Source organism: Ranitomeya variabilis, chromosome 3, assembly GCF_051348905.1.
Source record: "Ranitomeya variabilis isolate aRanVar5 chromosome 3, aRanVar5.hap1, whole genome shotgun sequence".
Lineage (NCBI taxonomy): Eukaryota > Metazoa > Chordata > Amphibia > Anura > Dendrobatidae > Ranitomeya > Ranitomeya variabilis.
The window spans coordinates 254,630,071-254,650,178 of NC_135234.1; the positions used below are offsets into that span (position 1 = coordinate 254,630,071).

The 20,108-nt window shown below is 43.2% G+C and overlaps 1 protein-coding gene across 2 annotated transcripts in view; it reads right to left on the reverse strand.

Moving 5' to 3' along the window:
* SYT2 (synaptotagmin 2) overlaps positions 1-20,108 on the reverse strand; it is a 399,391-nt gene that overhangs the window by 255,553 nt on the left and 123,730 nt on the right. Inside the window, exon 2 of one of the 2 annotated variants that reach the window (XM_077295394.1) lies at positions 11,942-12,029. The exons of the other annotated variant lie outside the window; for it this stretch is intronic. Within the exon in view, the coding sequence (XP_077151509.1) occupies positions 11,942-11,960 (19 nt within the window). The 5' untranslated portion in view covers positions 11,961-12,029. The remainder of the gene's footprint in view (positions 1-11,941; positions 12,030-20,108) is intronic. 2 annotated transcript variants of the gene reach the window in all.

Genomic DNA, 20,108 nt, shown 5'->3' on the forward strand with positions numbered 1-20,108 from the left:
TCCCAAACATAAAGCAAAATCTACAATGGAATGGTTCACAAATAAACTTATCCAGGTGTTAGAATAGCCAAGTCAAAGTCCAGACCTCAATCCAATCGAGAATCTGTGGAAAGAGCTGAAAACTGCTGTTCACAAACGATCTCCATCAAATCTCACTGAGCTCGAGCTGTTTGCCAAGGAAGAATGGGCAAGAATTTCAGTCTCTCGTTGTACAAAATTGATAGAGACATACCCCAAGAGACTTGTAGCTGTAATCGCAGCAAAAGGTGGTGCAACAAAGTATTAAGTTAAAGGGGCCGAATAATATTGCACGCCCCACTTTTCAGTTTTTGAATTTCCACAAAAATTTAAAATAACCAATAAATTTCGTTCAACTTCACAATTGTGTTCCACTTGTAGTTGATTCTTCACCAAAAATGTACATTTGGTATCTTTTTGTTTGAAAGATGATATGTGGGAAAAGGTTGAAAGTTCCAGAGGGCCGAATACTTTCGCAAGACACTGTATCTAGGGGGCCATCATACAGTGTGGAGATTAGGGATGGGGCCTTCATACAGTGTTGGAGTCATTAAACAGTTTGGGGGATATTAAGGGGTCAGTATATATACAATGAGGGGAGCATTATTCTGTGTATAAGAGAGCATCATGCTGTGTATAGGGAAGCTGTACAGGGGGGAGACTCGGGAGTCGGGACATTATTCAATGTAAAGTGGGCACTTATTGTTATAGAGGAACTCAGGTTACTCTGACTGTCAAAGGGGCACACAAAGGGCATTATTACTTTCTAGGGGACAAAATGTGGGCACTGTTTCCTAGGGCACTTGCACCCGGCATTACTATATTATATAGAGTTGCTTTAGAATTTAGAGGGCGCAGAGAACCACACAGCAGGTGCAGTAATAGGGACACATATGGCAGCAGTGATCGCCGCTCTGTATTCTCAGAACGGTGAATGAACCAGTGCCGACACCGCCCCTGTGACTGAAACTGTGCCTCTGGCCCTGACAGACACTTTTCTGCATTGGTGTCGGCTGTCAGTCAGGGTTGGGGGCGCCGTTTCAGTCACGGTGGCAGCTCTGGTGCTGGTTCAATCATCGATCCAAGTATATAAAGCGTCGGCACCCCGGGCCCTGATTGACACTGGCTCTGCATTGGGGCCGGCAGTCAGTCAGGGCCAGTAACGCGGTTACAGCCACCGTTCTATATATTCCAAGCGCTGATTGGACCAGCACCGGCACCGCTCCCGTGACTGAAACGGGAACGCTGCTGGGGAGAATAAAGTTCATTTTCTCACTACAGCATTCGGTTACTTGCAGGGGCCGGCCAGCATAATAACGCTATTAACTTGCAGACTAACCCCATATCTGCAGGTTAATAACAATTTTTTTTGGTGACAGGTTCCCATTAATGGAATATGTATCATATTTAGATTTTAGGCGACCTTGGATGCAGAATCAACACCAAAATTATAGAATATATTTTAATTCAATAAAAGAGGATAAAACTTTAAAGGGAATCTGTCAGTAAAATCAACCTTCGTAAACTGTCCATATGGGCAAGCAGGTCACAGAAAGTTGAATAAAATTTGACCTTGATATCTGGGATCTGATGTCTTATTCCAGAGTAATCAATGTTTTTCTCAATATGTAAATTAGCTGTTAAGATCCATGGGAAAGACATAGATCTCCCTAGTAAACTGACTCCACAACTTATTAAAATGAAAAGGGCCATTACCAAGGTGAGACATGCAATGACTGACAGCCTGCTCACCGGTCTGTCATGTCTGTCGCTGGTAACTCTCCCTTTCATTTAAAATAAGCTGTGTCCAACCCCTAGATCTTAACAGCAGAACCTCTCTTTAACACTTCATTCACTTAAAACATAAAGAATCCACACAGAATTATACACATGTATATCGTATTTGCAGCAGAATTGATGCAGATTTGCACCACACATTTCCTCAATTGCATGTATGAAAGTTTCAAGTAATGTGTGAATTTCTAGACTGGCTATACATGTGCGAAACTGGCATACTAGAGCAATTATTACTGTTTTTTAAATTATCTATAAGGGCGAACTTATTCTACATGTGGAGAGATGTAGCGGTGTCTTTAGGATAGTGAACAATAGGTCTCTATAGTGCCATGTTAAAGAGAAGCTGTTAGACAGTTTTTTGCTATATAATCTGAGGGCAGCATGAGTTAGGGACTGAGACACAGATTTCAGGGATGTGTCACTTATTAGGCTGTGTGCTGTTGTTTCAGTACAATGAATGCTTTATCACCAGAATATTATGACTGCCTGGCAGTAGCGTACCGGGGGGCAGAGGGGGCGGTCGTCACGGGCCCGGAACTCAGAAGGGGCCCACCCGGAGCTTTGCTACTGTAACTGTACATTCTGTGGCAGAGCAGGGAGAATCGGTCTCCCTGTTCTGCCGCTCGGCCGCTATGGGGCCCCTGAGCAGGTGGGGGGGCCCCGGTGCCAGCAGTGGGCCCCCCACCCGTCACCGCAAGGTGAGCTGTATCGGCATTTAGCCGATGCAGCTGACCGCATTGATGTGGGAAGGACCGCACAGCACTCCTTCTCCCATCACCCCCCTGTCACCGTCTGACGTCACCGACGCCGACACTGACAGTGGGCATGGTGACGTCACCACCCAGCGCCTGCTGTCAGAAGATGAGCGGGAGCTTGGAGCACTGCTGTAACAAGGAGGAGGAGAGGAGTACTTATTTATTGTTTTTTTTATGGGGGCTGCCTTATACTACAGGGTCTGCCTATGGGGGTACTGTCTTATACTACAGGATCTGCCTATGGGGTACTGTCTTATAGTACAGGGTATGCCTATAGGGGTACAGTCTTGCACTACAGGGTCTTCCTATAGGGGTACCGTCTTATACTACAGGGTCTGCCTATAGGGATACTGTCTTATACTACAGGGTCTGCATATGGGGTACTGTCTTATACTTACAGGGTCTGCCTATAGGGGTACTGTCTTATACTACAGGGTCTGCCTATAGGGGTACTGTCTTATACTACAGGGTCTGCCTATGGGGGTTCTGTCTAAGGCTGCAGTCACACTAGCAGTATTTGTTCAGTATTTACATCAGTATTTGTAAGCCAAAATCAGGATATTATCCTCCTGACCATAACCCTTCCACTTAACCAAATACTGGAGTTTGCGTCTGGAAACACGAGAATCCAAGATCTTCTCAACAACATACTCCAATTCTCCCTCCACCAGCACCGGAGCAGGAGGCTCAACCAAAGGAACAACGGGCACCTCATACCTCCGCAACAACGACCGATGGAACACATTATGAATAGCAAACGATGCTGGGAGATCCAAACGAAAAGATACAGGGTTAAGAATCTCCGAGATCCTATAAGGACCGATGAACCGAGGCTTGAACTTAGGAGAAGAGACCTTCATAGGGACAAAACGAGAAGACAACCACACCAAATCCCCAACAAGAAGTCGGGGACCCACGCGGCGACGGCGATTAGCAAACTGCTGAGTCTTCTCCTGAGATAACTTCAAATTGTCCACCACCTGATTCCAAATCTGATGTAGCCTGTCCACCACCACGTCCACTCCAGGACAATCCGAAGGCTCCACCTGACCAGAGGAAAAACGAGGATGAAACCCCGAATTACAAAAAAAAGGAGAGACCAACGTGGCCGAACTAGCCCGATTATTAAGAGCAAATTCGGCCAGTGGCAAAAAAGCAACCCAGTCATCTTGATCAGCAGAAACAAAACACCTCAAATAAGTTTCCAAGGTCTGATTAGTTCGCTCCGTCTGGCCATTCGTCTGAGGATGGAATGCAGACGAGAAAGACAAATCAATGCCCATCTTGGCACAAAACGTCCGCCAAAATCTAGACACAAACTGGGATCCCCTGTCAGAAACGATATTCTCCGGAATCCCATGCAAACGAACCACGTTCTGAAAAAATAAAGGGACCAACTCAGAGGAGGAAGGCAACTTAGGCAAGGGCACCAAATGAACCATCTTAGAAAAGCGGTCACACACAACCCAGATAACGGACATTTTCTGTGAAACCGGGAGATCAGAAATAAAATCCATGGAAATGTGCGTCCAAGGCCTCTTCGGGATGGGCAAGGATAACAACAACCCACTGGCCCGAGAACAGCAAGGCTTAGCTCGAGCACACACTTCACAAGACTGCACAAAGGTACGCACATCCCTAGACAAGGAAGGCCACCAAAAAGACCTGGCCACCAAGTCTCTAGTACCAAATATTCCAGGATGACCAGCCAACACAGAAGAATGGACCTCGGAGATGACTCTACTGGTCCAATCATCCGGAACAAACAGTCTTTCTGGTGGACAACGATCCGGTTTATCCACCTGAAACTCCTGCAATGCACGTCGCAAGTCTGGGGATACGGCGGACAATATTACCCCATCCCTAAGGATACCAGTAGGCCCAGAGTCTCCAGGAGAGTCAGGCACAAAACTCCTGGAAAGAGCATCTGCCTTCACATTCTTTGAACCTGGCAGGTATGAAACCACGAAATTGAAACGAGAAAAAAACAACGACCAACGAGCCTGTCTAGGATTCAAACGCCTGGCAGACTCAAGGTAAATGAGATTCTTGTGATCAGTCAAGACCACCACACGATGTTTAGCACCCTCAAGCCAATGACGCCACTCCTCAAATGCCCACTTCATGGCCAAAAGCTCCCGATTACCCACATCATAATTGCGCTCGGCGGGCGAGAATTTTCTAGAGAAGAAAGCACATGGCTTCATCACCGAGCCATTAGAACTTCTCTGTGACAAAACCGCCCCCGCTCCAATCTCGGAAGCATCAACCTCAACCTGAAAAGGAAGTGAAACATCTGGTTGACACAACACAGGAGCAGAAGAAAACCGGCGCTTAAGTTCCTGAAAGGCCTCCACGGCCGCAGGAGACCAATCAGCAACATCAGCACCCTTTTTAGTCAAATCAGTCAAAGGTTTAACAATACTGGAAAAATTAGCAATGAACCGACGATAAAAATTAGCAAACCCCAAGAACTTCTGAAGGCTCTTAACAGATGTAGGTTGTGTCCAGTCACAAATCGCCTGAACCTTGACGGGATCCATCTCAATAGTAGAAGGAGAAAAAATGTACCCCAAAAAAGAAATCTTCTGGACTCCGAAGAGACACTTTGAGCCCTTCACAAACAGAGAATTGGCCCGCAGAACCTGAAACACCTTCCTGACCTGTAGAACATGAGACTCACAGTCATCAGAAAACACCAAAATATCATCCAAATACACAATCATAAACTTATCCAGATATTCACGGAAAATATTGTGCATAAAGGACTGAAAGACTGACGGAGCATTGGAGAGTCCAAAAGGCATTACCAAATACTCAAAATGGCCCTCAGGCGTATTAAATGCGGTTTTCCACTCATCACCCTGTTTTATCCGCACCAGATTATACGCACCGCGAAGATCTATCTTAGTGAACCACCTAGCCCCCTTAATGCGAGCAAACAAATCAGTCAATAATGGCAATGGATACTGATACTTGACTGTAATCTTATTCAGAAGGCGATAATCTATACAAGGCCTCAGGGAACCATCTTTTTTTGCCACAAAAAAAAAACCTGCTCCCAGAGGGGACGAAGATGGACGAATATGTCCCTTTTCCAAGGACTCCTTAATATAATTCCGCATAGCAGTATGCTCTGGCAGTGACAGATTAAATAAACGACCCTTAGGGAACTTACTGCCAGGAATCAATTCTATAGCACAGTCACAATCTCTATGCGGAGGGAGCGAATTGAGCTTAGGCTCCTCAAAAACATCCCTATAGTCAGACAAAAACGCAGGGATCTCAGAAGGAGTAGATGAAGCGATTGAAATCGGAGGTGCATCATCATGAACCCCCTGACATCCCCAGCTTAACACAGACATTGTTTTCCAGTCCAGGACAGGATTATGAGTTTGTAACCATGGCAGACCAAGCACTAGTACATCATGTAAATTATAAAGTACAAGGAAGCGAATCACCTCCTGATGAACGGGAGTCATGCGCATGGTCACTTGTGTCCAATACTGCGGTTTATTCATAGCCAATGGTGTAGAGTCAATTCCCTTCAGAGGAATAGGAACTTCCAGAGGTTCCAGACTAAAACCGCAGCGTTTAGCAAATGACCAATCCATAAGAATCCACATAGGCATCGACGGAAATGGAAGACAGTGAAAAAATCAGAGTCACAGACAAAATGAACTTAGGCTGCAGAGTACCAATGGCAAAAGATTTATCAACCCTTTTTGTGCGTTTAGAGCATGCTGATATAACATGAGCTGAATCACCACAATAGAAACACAATCCATTTTTCCGCCTATAATTTTGCCGTTCACTTCTGGACTGAATTCTATCACATTGCATAGTCTCAGGTGCCTGTTCAGAAGACACCGCCAACTGGTGCACGGGTTTGCGCTCCCGTAAACGCCGATCAATCTGAATGGCCATAGCCATAGACTCATTCAGACCTGTAGGCGTAGGGAACCCCACCATAATATCCTTAATGGCCTCAGAAAGACCATTTCTGAAGTTTGCAGCCAGGGCGCACTCATTCCACTGAGCAAGCACCGACCATTTCCGAAACTTCTGACAATATATCTCCGCTTCATCATGCCCCTGAGAGAGGGCCAATAAAGCCTTTTCAGCCTGAATCTCCAGGTTAGGTTCCTCATAGAGCAATCCCAATGCCAGAAAAAACGCATCCACACTGAGCAATGCAGAATCCCCTGGTGCCAATGCAAATGCCCAATTCTGAGGGTCGCCCCGCAGGAAAGATATTACAATCTTGACCTGTTGAGCAGGGTCTCCAGAGGAGCGAGATTTTAAAGAAAGAAACAATTTACAATTGTTCCTGAAATTCAGGAAGGTAGATCTATCTCCAGAAAAGAACTCTGGAATAGGAATTCTAGGTTCAGACATGGGAGTGTGAACAACAAAATCCTGTATGTTTTGAACTTTTGCCGCGAGATTACTCAGGCTGGAAGCCAAACTCTGGACATCCATGTTAAACAGCTAAGGTCAGAGCCATTCAAGGGTTAAGAGGAGGTAAGAAGCAGCTAGACAGCAATTAAGGGCTAGGCAGCAAAACTCTGAAGGGAAAAAAAAAAAAAAAAAATTTCCCTTAAACACTTCTCTTTCTCCTGCTTCAGCCCAAACAATTAACACTTTGTGGGCCGGCTATACTGTCATGAATCCCAATGGCTAGGGATAGCACAGGACAAGCAAAGTACAAATATATTACGGACGAGCTCTAGGGTGATGGAACCTGGGCTGACCGCTGCCCTACGCCTGACAAACGCAACTAGAGATAGCCAGGGAGCGTGCCTACGTTGGTTCTAGACGCCACGCACCAGCCTAAGAGCTAACTAGCACTGCAGAGAAAATAAAGACCTCACTTGCCTCCAGCGGAATGAACCCCAAAAGATATAGTTGCCCCCCACATGTATTGACGGTGAAATGAGAGGAAGGCACACACATAGAGATGATATATATAGTTTTAGCAAATTGAGGCCCGCTGTAAACTAGAAAGCAGAACGATACAAAAGGGGACTGAGCGGTCAGCAAAAAACCCTAATAAAAAAAAAACCATCCTGAGATTACAAGAACCCATGTGCCAACTCATGGCACATGGGGAGAACCTCAGTCCACTAGAGCTACCAGCTAGCATAGAGACATAATAAGCAAGCTGGACAAAAAACCAAACAACTGAAAATCAGCACTTAGCTTATCCTGAAAGATCTGGGAGCAGGTAGGCAGGAACCAAACAGAGCACATCTGAATACATTGATAGCCGGCAAGGGAAATGACAGAAAGGCCAGGTAAAATAGGAAACACCCAGCCACTGATGGACAGGTGGAAACCAAAGGCCGCAACCCACCAAAGTCACCCAGTACCAGCAGTAACCACCAGAGGGAGCCCACAAACAGAATCCACAACAAGGGGTACTGTCTTATACTACAGGGTCTGCCTATAGGGGTACTGTCTTATACTACAGGGTCTGCCTATAGGGGGACTGTCTTACACTACAGGGTCTGCCTATAGGGGTCCTGTCGTATACTACAGGGTCTGCCTATGGGGGTACTGTCTTATACTACAGGGTCTGCCTATGGGGGTACTGTCTTATACTTACAGGGTCTGCCTATAGGGGTATTGTCTTATACTACAGGGTCTGCCTATGGGGGTATTGTCTTATACTACAGGGTCTGCCTATGGGGGTACTGTCATATACTACAGGATATGCCTATGGGGTACTGTCTCATACTTACAGGGTCTGCCTATAGGGCAGTGTTCCCCAAGTCCGGTCCTCAAGAGCCACCAACAGGTCATGTTTTCAGGATTTCCTTGGTATTGCCCAGGTGATGGAATTAATGCCTGTGCAGGTGATGCAATTATCACCTGGGCAATACTAAGGAAATCCTGAAAACATGACCTATTGGTGGCTCTTGAGGACCGGAGTTGGGGAACACTGCTATAGGGGTACTGTCTTATACTACAGGGTCTGCCTATGGGGATACTGTCTTATACTACAGGGTCTGCCTATGGGGTACTGTCTTATACTACAGGGTCTGCCTATGGAGGTACTGTCTTATACTACAGGGTCTGCCTATAGGGGTACTGTCTTGTACTACAGGGTCTGCCTATGGGGGTTCTATCTAAGGCTGCAATCACACTAGCAGTATTTGTTCAGTATTCTACATCAGTATTTGTAAGCCAAAACCAGTAGAGAAAAAGTATAATAGAAACATATGCACAACTTCTGCATTTATTACCCACTCCTGGTTTTGGCTTACAAATACTTATGTAAAATACTGAACAAATACTGCTAGTGTGACGGCAGCCTAATACTTACAGGGTCTGCCTATTGGGGTACTGTCTTATACTACAGGGTCTGCCTATAGCGGTACTGTCTTATACTACAGGGTCTGCCTATGGGGGTGCTGCCTTATACTATAGGGTCTGCCTATGGGTTGCTGCCTTATACCACAGGGTCTGCCTAAGGGGTGCTGCCTTATACTACAGGACAGGGTATGCCTATGGGGTTCTTCCTTATACTACAGGGCCTGCCTATGGAGTGCTGCCTTATACTATAGGGTCTGCCTATGGGGTGCTGCCTTATACCACAGGGTCTGCCTAAGGGGTGCTGCCTTTTACTACAGGGTCTGCCTATGGGGTTCTTCCTTATACTACAGGGCCTGCCTATGGAGTGCTGCCTTATACTATACGGTCTGCCTATGGGGTGCTGGCTTATACAACAGAGTCTGCCTATGAGTACTACCTTGTGTTATAGAAAATGCCTATGGGGAGTGCATTATACTATATTGACGACTATCTGATGCATTATACTATATGGAGGCCATCATACAGTGTGGGGATTACAGTGAGGGGGCCATCGTACAGTGTGGGGATTACAGTGAAGGGGCCATCATACAGTGCTGGAGGCTACTAAGGGGTCAGTATACTGTGTGGGTGGTACTATACAGTGAGGGGACATTATACTGTGTATAAGAGAGCATCATACTGTATATAGGGGAGCTGTATAGGGAGGGAGACTCTGGACATTTTTAAATGTAAAGTGGGCACTTATTGTTATAGGGGAACTCAGGTTACTGTGGCTATTAAAGGGGCATCAGGGCAATATTACTTTCTAGGGGGCAAAATGTGGGCACTGTTTTCTAGGGCACTTGCACCCGGCATTACTATATTATAGAGGGTTTCTTTAGAATTTAGAAGGCACAGAGAATCACACAGCAGGTGCAGTAATAGGGACATATATACAAAGGCAGCAGCTCAGTATTTGGGGTATCAGCAGGATGAGGAGTTTGTGCAGGTTGGGAATAGATGGTTATGGCTAGAATGTGAGAAGTGCCGAGAGCTGATGTTTTAAGTCTGGCAGGGGCCAATATTTATGGCCTTTTCCAAAGCTATTAATATCAGCTAATAGCTGCCTGCCTAGCCTTTGCTGGTTAGATTTTATAGGGGGACCCTATGTAAAAAAAATTCTGGGCTCCCCCTGTAAACTAGCCAGTAAAGGCTAAGCACATAGCTGTGAGCTGATATTAATAGCCTGGGAACCTTTATGGCTATTGGCTCATTCCCAGAATATTAACATCAGCCCTCAGCCATTGGCTTTCCCTCTGCTGGTTATTAAAATTATACGGGAGCCCACACAATTTTTTTCTCTTTAAAATTAACAGTTTCTGTCTGGTTACAGCCTATGTATGTTCCTTCTCTTAAAGCTCCTATATAGGCTGGTGACAATGTATGTGTGTGTTTGTGTTTACTTATCGGCTTAGTAATGAGGGTGTCGGGCTGACACCTTTTCATTACTAAGGGTACCATCACACATTGAAATTTCCATCGCTACGACGTTACGATTCGTGACGTTCTAGCGATATCGTTACGATATCGCTGTGTCTGACACGCTACTGCGATCAGGGACCCTGCTGAGAATCGTACGTCGTAGCAGATCGTTTGGAACTTTCTTTCGTCGCTTGATCACCCGCTGACATCGCTGGATCGTTGTGTGTGACAGCGATCCAGCGATGTCTTCGCTTGTAACCAGGGTAAACATCGGGTAACTAAGCGCAGGGCCGCGCTTAGTAACCCGATGTTTACCCTGGTTACAAGCGTAAACGTAAAAAAACAAACCGTACATACTCACCCGTCGGTGTCCTTCAGGTCCCTTGCCGTCTGCTTCCTGCTCTGAGTGCTGGCCGGAAAGTGAGAGCAGATCACAGCGGTGCTGCGCTCTCCTCTCACTGTACGGCTGCACTCAGAGCAGGAAGCAGACGGCAAGGGACCTGAAGGACACCGACGGGTGAGTATGTACTGTTTGTTTTTTTACGTTTACGCTGGTAACCAGGGTAAACATCGGGTTACTAAGCGCGGCCCTGCGCTTAGTTACCCGATGTTTACCCTGGTTACCCGGGGACTTCGGCATCGCTCCAGCGCCGTGATTGCAACGTGTGACCGCAGTCTACGATGCTGGAGCGATGATCATACGACGCTGCGACGTCACGAATCGTGCCGTCGCAGCGATGAAAATTTCAATGTGTGACGGTACCCTAAGCCTAAGGCTAGGTGTCAATGACAGCTGCTGACACCAAGCCCTAATCTCATTACCCTGATGCCACGCTGCATAAGCATGCAAAAGGTGCTGTTGAAACAAAGACATTACATCACAAAACTTTTTTTAAATATGTTTATTTAGCTCAAAAAACCTTCATTGCTGTACAAAAACGCATGCAAAAACACATAAAAAAGCGACAAAAACACACCAAAAACACGCATTCTTGCTGCAGAGTTTTCCTGTCAAGAGATGCAGGAACCTTGCAGAAATTTCTGCAAGCAAATAATCAACGTGCGCACATAGCTTAAGTCAGGTTTTAAATAAAAATACTTTGTATAGGAATAGTCCTATTACTAACATAAACCTGTACACAGGGCGCTGGGGAAGAAAATAATTACATTTATGGATATATTGCTAATAAATATAAATAATTAACAAAAATAAAGTAATACCATACCAATGTCTTCTCGTGGCAGCTCTGCGCTGTTGCAAATAACAGATAACAGTAGATTGGTGGAGAAGCTTTTGTCAACTGTGCACAGGTGAGAGCAGGGAGCCTAGAGAAGGAGCTGGGAGCTTATGGGAAATGTAATTTACAGTGGCCACATGGCTGACACTGAAGGACCGCCCAGCTCACATTGAGCATGGAAAGCCGTTATGGAGAAGTTGGAGCCAGAAAGAGGAGTTAAAAGGTAGCCACTGAGTATCTGAGGTCATGGCTGGGTTTCTTTAGAGAGGGCATTTGGATGTAGGGAGTTAATAATAGATTGTAGAAGAAATAATAGATTATAGGAGAACCCCTTTAACCATTGAATTCCCTTACCTTCCCTTCTTTTCACCATTATTAATCACAAATAAAGTGTGGTGTGTGATGGAGGTATCACATTTATGGCTGGCCCTTTCCAATGAACCTGTAAAAAATAAAAGATATAATAGTATACCTATATATAACATTTGATAATGAGCATAGAATAAAATAGCTATAATTATATAGAAAAGTAAATAAACAGTATTGTACGATTAAGGCTTAGCTTAAACTTGGTTTAAGCATTTACAAGGTAAGGGACCACCAAACATATCGATAGGGTTCTATTGTATTATTTTGGCCTCTGTCGGGCTGGCATATATTTTTATACCATTTTACTAACTGTAGAAAAAATCATGCATGACTATTCTATTCTATACAGAAAAATCCCCCCAAAATGGAGATTTTACAATGGGAGTTCCACGATGATCAACATATGCATCAAAACCTTCCATCAATCATATACATTAGATATTACACTGAACGCTCACATCTGAAGAAAAACTCAAATGTCAAAAGCTTGTATAACTTACAGGGGATGTCTGAGCATATGATCTTGATGACCTATCCACACGATAGGAAATTAATTCCAGATCGGTGGGGCTAAGACACCAGGCGCTATCACTGCTCAGCTGCGCTCAGCAACTCCTTGCACAGTGTTGACATCCAGTCACCAGAGCAAAAAACAGCTGATCAGTGGGGGGCACCGGGTGTCGGACACAAACCCATCTGGTATAGATGACCAATCTTGTAGATAGTTCAATACTGTATGCCCAGACAACCCATTTAATAAAACTTATTTTGCAAAATAAATTACTAATGCTCCTTAAAAAAAGAACCTTAGTACCCATTAAGTAGCAGGCAGCAATAGGGAGATAAAGAAGATGCCCTACACTTTGCAGTCTCCATTAATTTTCCAGCACCTTGTAAGTTTTGGTTCTTTTGCATTGTGAAGGTCAGCAGGAGATATTATTTCCTATAGTTCATATATAGTTACACAAGTGAAGCATGAAGAATTGGCACCAAACCACTATATGGCATGCATCGGAATATTTTACCAATTAACACATTTTTTTGTTATTCGGAATCGCTACAAAACAATTTTCATTTTGTCCCATTTTTGTGAAAAAGTAAAAGAAAAGTATTTTACTTTGACTTAAGGTAAATTACATAAGTAACGTTTTAAAATAAGATGTCAAGCCAATGTAAGGAGAAGTATTGTTTCAGCCCATGATATAACTTGCTCCTGATATTTTTTTCCCTTTGCAGGCTCTATCTTTATTACACAGTAGTTCTTCATCGAAGGGGTAGAATCTAGCTGCTATGATGTCATTTATACACTGCGTACAGAGAAAAGAGGAGATGCTGCTTTATGGGGCCTCTATTTTACTAAAGGGAAGAGAGCGGCTAGACACTTGGGCAGCGACATGGACGAGTGGCGAGGATTGGTAATCTGTAGAATAAAAGGAAAAAGATTGTCAAGGATTTTAAATATTTCCTAATGGCAGGGATGTTGCAAAAAAAATACATACACTCATGGCTGAAAGTGTTAGCTCCTTTGAAATGTGACCAGAAAATGAAGTATTCTCCCAGAAAATTATTGCAAGTACTCGTTTTCTTATACACATGTTTATTTTATTTGTGTGTATTGGAAAAAAAAGACAAATTGGACATAAATTCACACAAAACTCCAAAAATGGGTCAGACAAAATCAGTGGCACCTTTCCCATTATGTGGGTAAACAACTTTGTTTCAATTATGTGATTCTGGTTCAAACTCACCTGTGGCAAGTAACAGGTGTGAGCAATATGAAAATCACACCTGAAATCAAATAAAAAGGGGGGAAGTTGACTCAATCTTTGCATTGTGTGTCTGTGTGAACCAAAATTGTTGAAAAATTAAAAATATCAACAATCTCAGGGTTACAAGTCCATCCCTTGATGTTCCTTTGTCTATGATGTGCAACACAATCAAGACGTTTACAACCCATGGCACTGTAGCTAATCTCCCTGGATGTGGATGGCAGCAAAAATTGATAAAAGGTTGCAACACGAGTTCCTAAAAAATTCAAACTGTCTTGCAGGATCAGGATGCATCGGTGTCAGCTCGAACTATCTGTCCAGATTTGAATTAAATTAAACACTATAGCACGAAACCCAGGAGGACCCCACTGCTGACACAGAGACATAAAAAGCTAGACTGCAGTTTGGCAAAAGGTACATGAGTTACCGAAAATCCTTCTGGGAAAGCTTCTTTTGGACAGAATGGACCAAGATAGAGCTTTTTGGAAAAGCATATCATTCTGTTTACCAAAAACAGAATGAGGCCTACAAAAAAACAATACAGTACCTACAGTCAAATATGGTGGAGGGTCAAAGATGTTTTGGGGCTCTTTTGCTTGCTTGGGACTGGGTTTCTTGATTATGTGCAAGGCATTAGTGATGAGCGAGTATGCTCGTTACTCGAGTTTTCCAAGCATGATCGGGTATTCTCCAAGTATTTTGGGTGTGCTCGGAGATTTAGTTTGTGCTACCACAGCTGCATGATTTGCAGCTGCTAGACAGCCTGAATACATGTGGGGATTTCCTAACAAACAGACAATCTCCACATGTATTCAGGCTGTCTAGCAGCTGCGGCGACACATACTAAATCTCCAAGCACACCCAAAATACTCGGAGAACATCTGAGCATGCTCGGAAAACCCGAGTAACGAGCATACTCACTCATCACTACAAGGCATCATGAAATCACAATGCAGTGGCCAGTGTCGGAAAGCTGGGTTTGCGTGTTAGGTGATGGGTTTTTGAGCATGACAATGAGCCCAAACATACTTTAAGAAGCACCCATATATGGATGGGAACAAAGCCCCAGAGAGTTCTGAAGTGAAGAAAAAAAACAATTTAATTGATATGGCAAAATGGGGTCAAATATTAGTGAGAACCATCTAGAAAAAAATTTAAAAAGTTATTTTTAATGGAATTCCTGCCAGATGGGTCCTTGAAAGAAGATATATGTCATCACAGTTATTAGCTGAGGTGATGTGAGCTCGGAAGCATGCTTCAGCACATATAGTGCTGAGAGAGTTCTTAGGCCATTCCAGGGCCGGGTTTTACATGCAATCATAAGAGATGGGTGGGTATGCCTGTTCACATATCCCAACCCCAGGGGCGTGATTTGGCAGATAAAATGGAGACCAAGTGTCTCATTCAGTGTCCGGACCTGGAGATGTGTGGATCTCCTGGGTGTTGGTCTTTGCTAAGACCTAAAAAACCAGACACTATCCTGAGCGGGCAGACCCGCTATGTTGTATGGACTTTTTACTTTGTGTTTTCACATTGTGCCGGAAAAGGCTGTTCTTTTGTTTGCTATCCTGGTTTATTAAATAAACTTGCCTGGACATTTCAGCAATACCGCTGTCTGTGCCTACCTCAATCGCAGCCGAGTGAGTACAAATTTCTACAGTAAATATGAAAACCTTTAAACAGGGGACTATAGATGGGATAATTATACAATAATTCACAAGAGCTGAAAGTCCCTAATAAGCCCTATAGAGCTGTTCACCTACCTGACCGTGGAGGATGGCATCCTAAGCAGTCGACATGGCACCCCAGCTCAACATCGGCAGTCCTTACATACCCTAATTTCCCTATGCTGAACATTAATAATAATAATATAAATATACACATACACAACTCAATTGCTGAATAAGCAAATAGCATAGTTAACAAGATAGTGCGTGTATGCTAATCAAATTGTATACCCTTCAGTGAGCTAATTATCCTGTCTGAAAATGGCAGTAAATACAGTGCTACTATACATGCATCATCTCCAAGATACAACCAGGATGTCACAATGTGTAATCTCAAATGAAGTATTTAGTAAATCTTCTGATACAGCAATTTAAAGTAAACCTGTGTGCATGCATCCCCAAATACTGTCACCCTGGCAGGTTACCCACATAAAATGAACATGAACCCAGGAGATAACTTGCCTTATTAATAAGTGTCAGATCCATTTGTTCCAACACATTTTTGTGTATTCACCAGGAGACCATTTAAAAGAATGAGACCTTACTGGGTCATAGGTCCAAGTGGTTTCAGGCTCAGGTATTCCCAGAGAGCAATGTCTGTGTCAGAAATCTGGGTTTGCATCCAAGGTCAGAGTCTTCCAGCAGGACATTGACCCCAAAAATACTTCAAAAAGCACCCAGAAATGGATGGAAACAAAGTGGTGGAGAGTTCTGGCCAGCAATCAGTCTGGATCTAAATACCAAAGAACACCAGTGGAGAGATCTCAAGACTGCTGTTGGAAGAAGACATCCTTCAAATGCGAGTGAACAGGAGCAGTTTGCAAAAGAAGAGTAGTCTAAAATTCCAGTTGAGAGGTGTAAGAAGCTTGTTGATAGTTATAGGAAGTGATTGCAGTTATTTATTCCAAAGGGTGCGCAACAAAATATTAACTTGAGGGTGCCAACAATTTTGCTCGCCCATTTTGACGTTTTTTTGTGAAACTATGTCCATTTTGCCTTTTTTTCTCAGTATTTTTGTGTTGCTCCAATACACACAAAGGAAATGTGTATCACAAAATGTATAATTGCAGTAATTTTCTGTAATAAATACTTCCACTCCAGGAACAATTTCAAGGCTGCCACCACTTTCGGCCATGACTGTATTTGTGCTTACCCGTTAATTCTTTTTTGCTCCAGCGTTGTCACTGCATTACTCTTGTCCGTCTTCTGAACGTGCCTTGCAGTGATGACGTGCTGTACTGTACATATGACTGCTACAGACAGTCATTGGCCTCAGTAGTGTTAGTTTATTCTATGGTCTACAGGTTACTGCGACTGCTGCAGTACTAAATATAGTATAGGGAATTATTTAAATAAATAATATTTTTGAGGCTTTATTTATTGGTGCCTAGGGCAGCATTAACAACTATTAAAGACCTGGCTAAGCCCATTGTGCTTTTTGTCTCTTGGCGCTAATCTCTTACAACAGATATACAGAGACACTGTAACTTTAGCTTACACATTGAGGCATATATTAATAATTTTCCCAGAAAAACAGAATAGGGTTTTAGTGCTTTGGCTTTTGCTAGCACACTTTTACTTTTCCCTACTTTCCAAGGTCATACTGGTATGATTGCTGTGTTTTAAGTATTCCACAAACTTCTGTGTAATCTCAGTAATTCTCAGCTATTTTCTATCTCATCCCCAAGGTTATTAATAAAATGATTACTACTCCATTAACACAGTAGTCAGTGCATTCCAGGCTTGAAAAATTAAAAAAAAAGTCCTTGACCAGATGGCATTCATCCGAGTATCCGAGTGTATAAAAGGACTCAGGCTTAAGGAATTAGAGAGTAGGTATACCTTAATATCTGCGATCTATTTTTACCAAACACTAAAAACATTAATTTTTTAACAAGGTAGAACTTGCATTCCTATAATTATAACATTACATACAGTGGGGAAAATAAGTTTTCCCACCTAACAAAGAATGGAGAAGTCTGTATACTTCCACTGTGGTAGACAGAATCTTAAAACTAAACACAGAAAATCACATTGTATGATTTTTAAGTAACAAAATTGCATTTTATTGCATGAAATAAGGATTTGATGACCAACCAGCAAGAATTCCGGCTGTGACAGTAGTTTTTATTTAAAGGGAATCTGTCAGCAGGATTGTGCACAGTAACCTACACACAGTGTCAGGTTGGCGCCGTTTTACTGATTAAAATGATACATTGGTTGCTGAAATCCGTCTTGTGGTTGTTGTTTAACCCCTTAATCCCATTTGACGTACTATCCCGTCAAGGTGACCTGGGACTTAATACCCAAGGACGGGATAGTACGTCATAGCGATCGGCCGCGCTCACAGGGGAAGCGCAGTCTATCACGGCCGGGTGTCAGCTGACTATCGCAGGTGACATCCGGCACTATGTAGCGATCTTACACTATAACATAATGCCCCCCGGGGCAATGTTATAGTGTAAAAAAAAAAATCAGATGTGTAAAAAAAAATTTTTTTAAATTCCTAAAAAAAGAAAAAAATATTGTTCCAATAAATACATTTCTTTATCTAAATAAAGAAAACAATAAAAGTACACATATTTAGTATCGCCGCGTCTGTAACGACCCGACCTATAAAACTTTCCCACTAGTTAACCCCTTCAGTGAACACCGTAAAAAAAAAAACAAGGCAAAAAACAACGCTTTATTATCATACCGCCGAACAAAAAGTGGAATAGCACACGATTAAAAAGACGGATATAAATAACCATGGTACCGCTGAAAACGTCATCTTGTCCTGCAAAAAACGAGCCACAATACAGCGTCATCATCGAAAAAATAAAAAAGTTATAGTCCTCAGAATAAAGCGATGCAAAAATAATTATTTTTTCTATAAAATAGTTTTTATCGTATAAAAGCGCCAAAACATAAAAAAAATGATATAAATGAAGTATCGCTGTAATTGTACTGACCCGAAGAATAAAACTGCTATATCCATTTTACCAAACGGGGAATGATATAAACGCCCCCCAAAATAAATTCATGAATAGCTGTGTTTTGGTCATACTGCCTCACATAAATCGGAATAAAAGGCGATCAAAAAATGTCACGTGCCCGAATATGTTACCAATAAAAATGTCAACTCGTCCCACAAAAAACAAGAACTCACATGACTCTGTGGACCAAAATATGAAAAAATTATAGCTCTGAAAATGTGGTAACGCAAAAAAATATTTTTTGAAATAAAAAGCATCTTTTAGTGTGTGACGGCTGCCAATCATAAAAATCCGCTAAAAAACCCACTAGAAAAGTAAATCAAACCCCTCTTCATCACCCCCTTAGTTAGGGAAAAATAAAGAAAATTAAAAAATTGTATTTATTTCCATTTTCCCATTAGGGCTAGGGTTAGGGTTAGGGCTAGGGTTAGGGCTGTGGTTAGGGCTAGGGATAGGGCTAGGGTTTGGATTAGGGTTAGGGCTACAGTTAGGGTAAGGGCAAGGGTTTGGGTTAGGGCTAGGGTTAGGGCTAGAGTTAGGGTTAGGGCTAGGGTTAGGGTTTGGATTACATTTACGGTTGGGATTAGGGTTAGAGGTGTGTCAGGGTTAGGGGTGTAGTTAAGGTTATGGTTGGGATTAGGCTTAGGGGTGTGTTGGAGTTGGGGTTAGGGGTGTGGTTGGGATTAGGGTTAGGGGTGTGTTTGGCTTAGGGTTTCAGTTAGAATTGGGGGTTAGCACTGTTTAGGCACATCAGGGCTCTCCAAACGCGACATGGCGTCCGATTTCAATTCAAGCCAATTCTGCGTTGAAAAAGTAAAACAGTGCTCCTTCCCTTCCGATCTCTGCCGTGCGCCCAAACAGGGGTTTACCCCACCATATGGGGTATCAGCGTACTCAGGACAATTTGGACAACAACTTCTGGGGTCCAATTTCTCTTGTTAACCTTGGGAAAATAAAAATTTTGGGGCTAAAAACCATTTTTGTAGGAAAAAATTATTTTTTATTTTCAAGGCTCTGCATTATAAACTGTAGTGAAATACTTGGGGGTTCAAAGTTCTCACAACACATCTAGATATGTTCCTTGGGGGGGTCTAGGTTCCAATATGGGGTCACTTGTGGGGGGTTTCTACTGTTTAGGTACATTAGGGGCTCTGCAAATGCAATGTGATGCCTGCAGACCATTCCATCTAAGTCTGCATTCCAAATGGCGCTCCTTCCCTTCCGAGCTCTGCCATGTGCCCAAACGGTGGTTCCTCCTACACATGGGGTATCAGCATTCTCAGGACAAATTGGAAAACAACTTTTTGGGACCAATTTCTCCTGTTACCCTTGGGAAAATACAAAACTGGGGGCTAAAAAATAATTTTTGTCGAAAAAAAAAGAATTTTTATTTTTACGGCTCTGCGTCATAAACTGTAGTGAAACACTTGGGGTTTCAAAGCTCTCACAACACATCTAGATAAGATCCTTAGGGGGTCTACTTTCCAAAATGGTGTCACTTGAGGAGGGTTGCAATGTTTAGGCACATTAGTGGCTCTCCAAAAGCAACATGGCGTTCCATCTCAATTCCAGTAAATTTTGCATTGAAAAGTCAAATGGCGCTCCTTCGCTTCCGAGCTCTGCCATGCACCCAAACAGTGGTTTACCCCCAGATATGGGGTATCGGGGTACTCAGGAC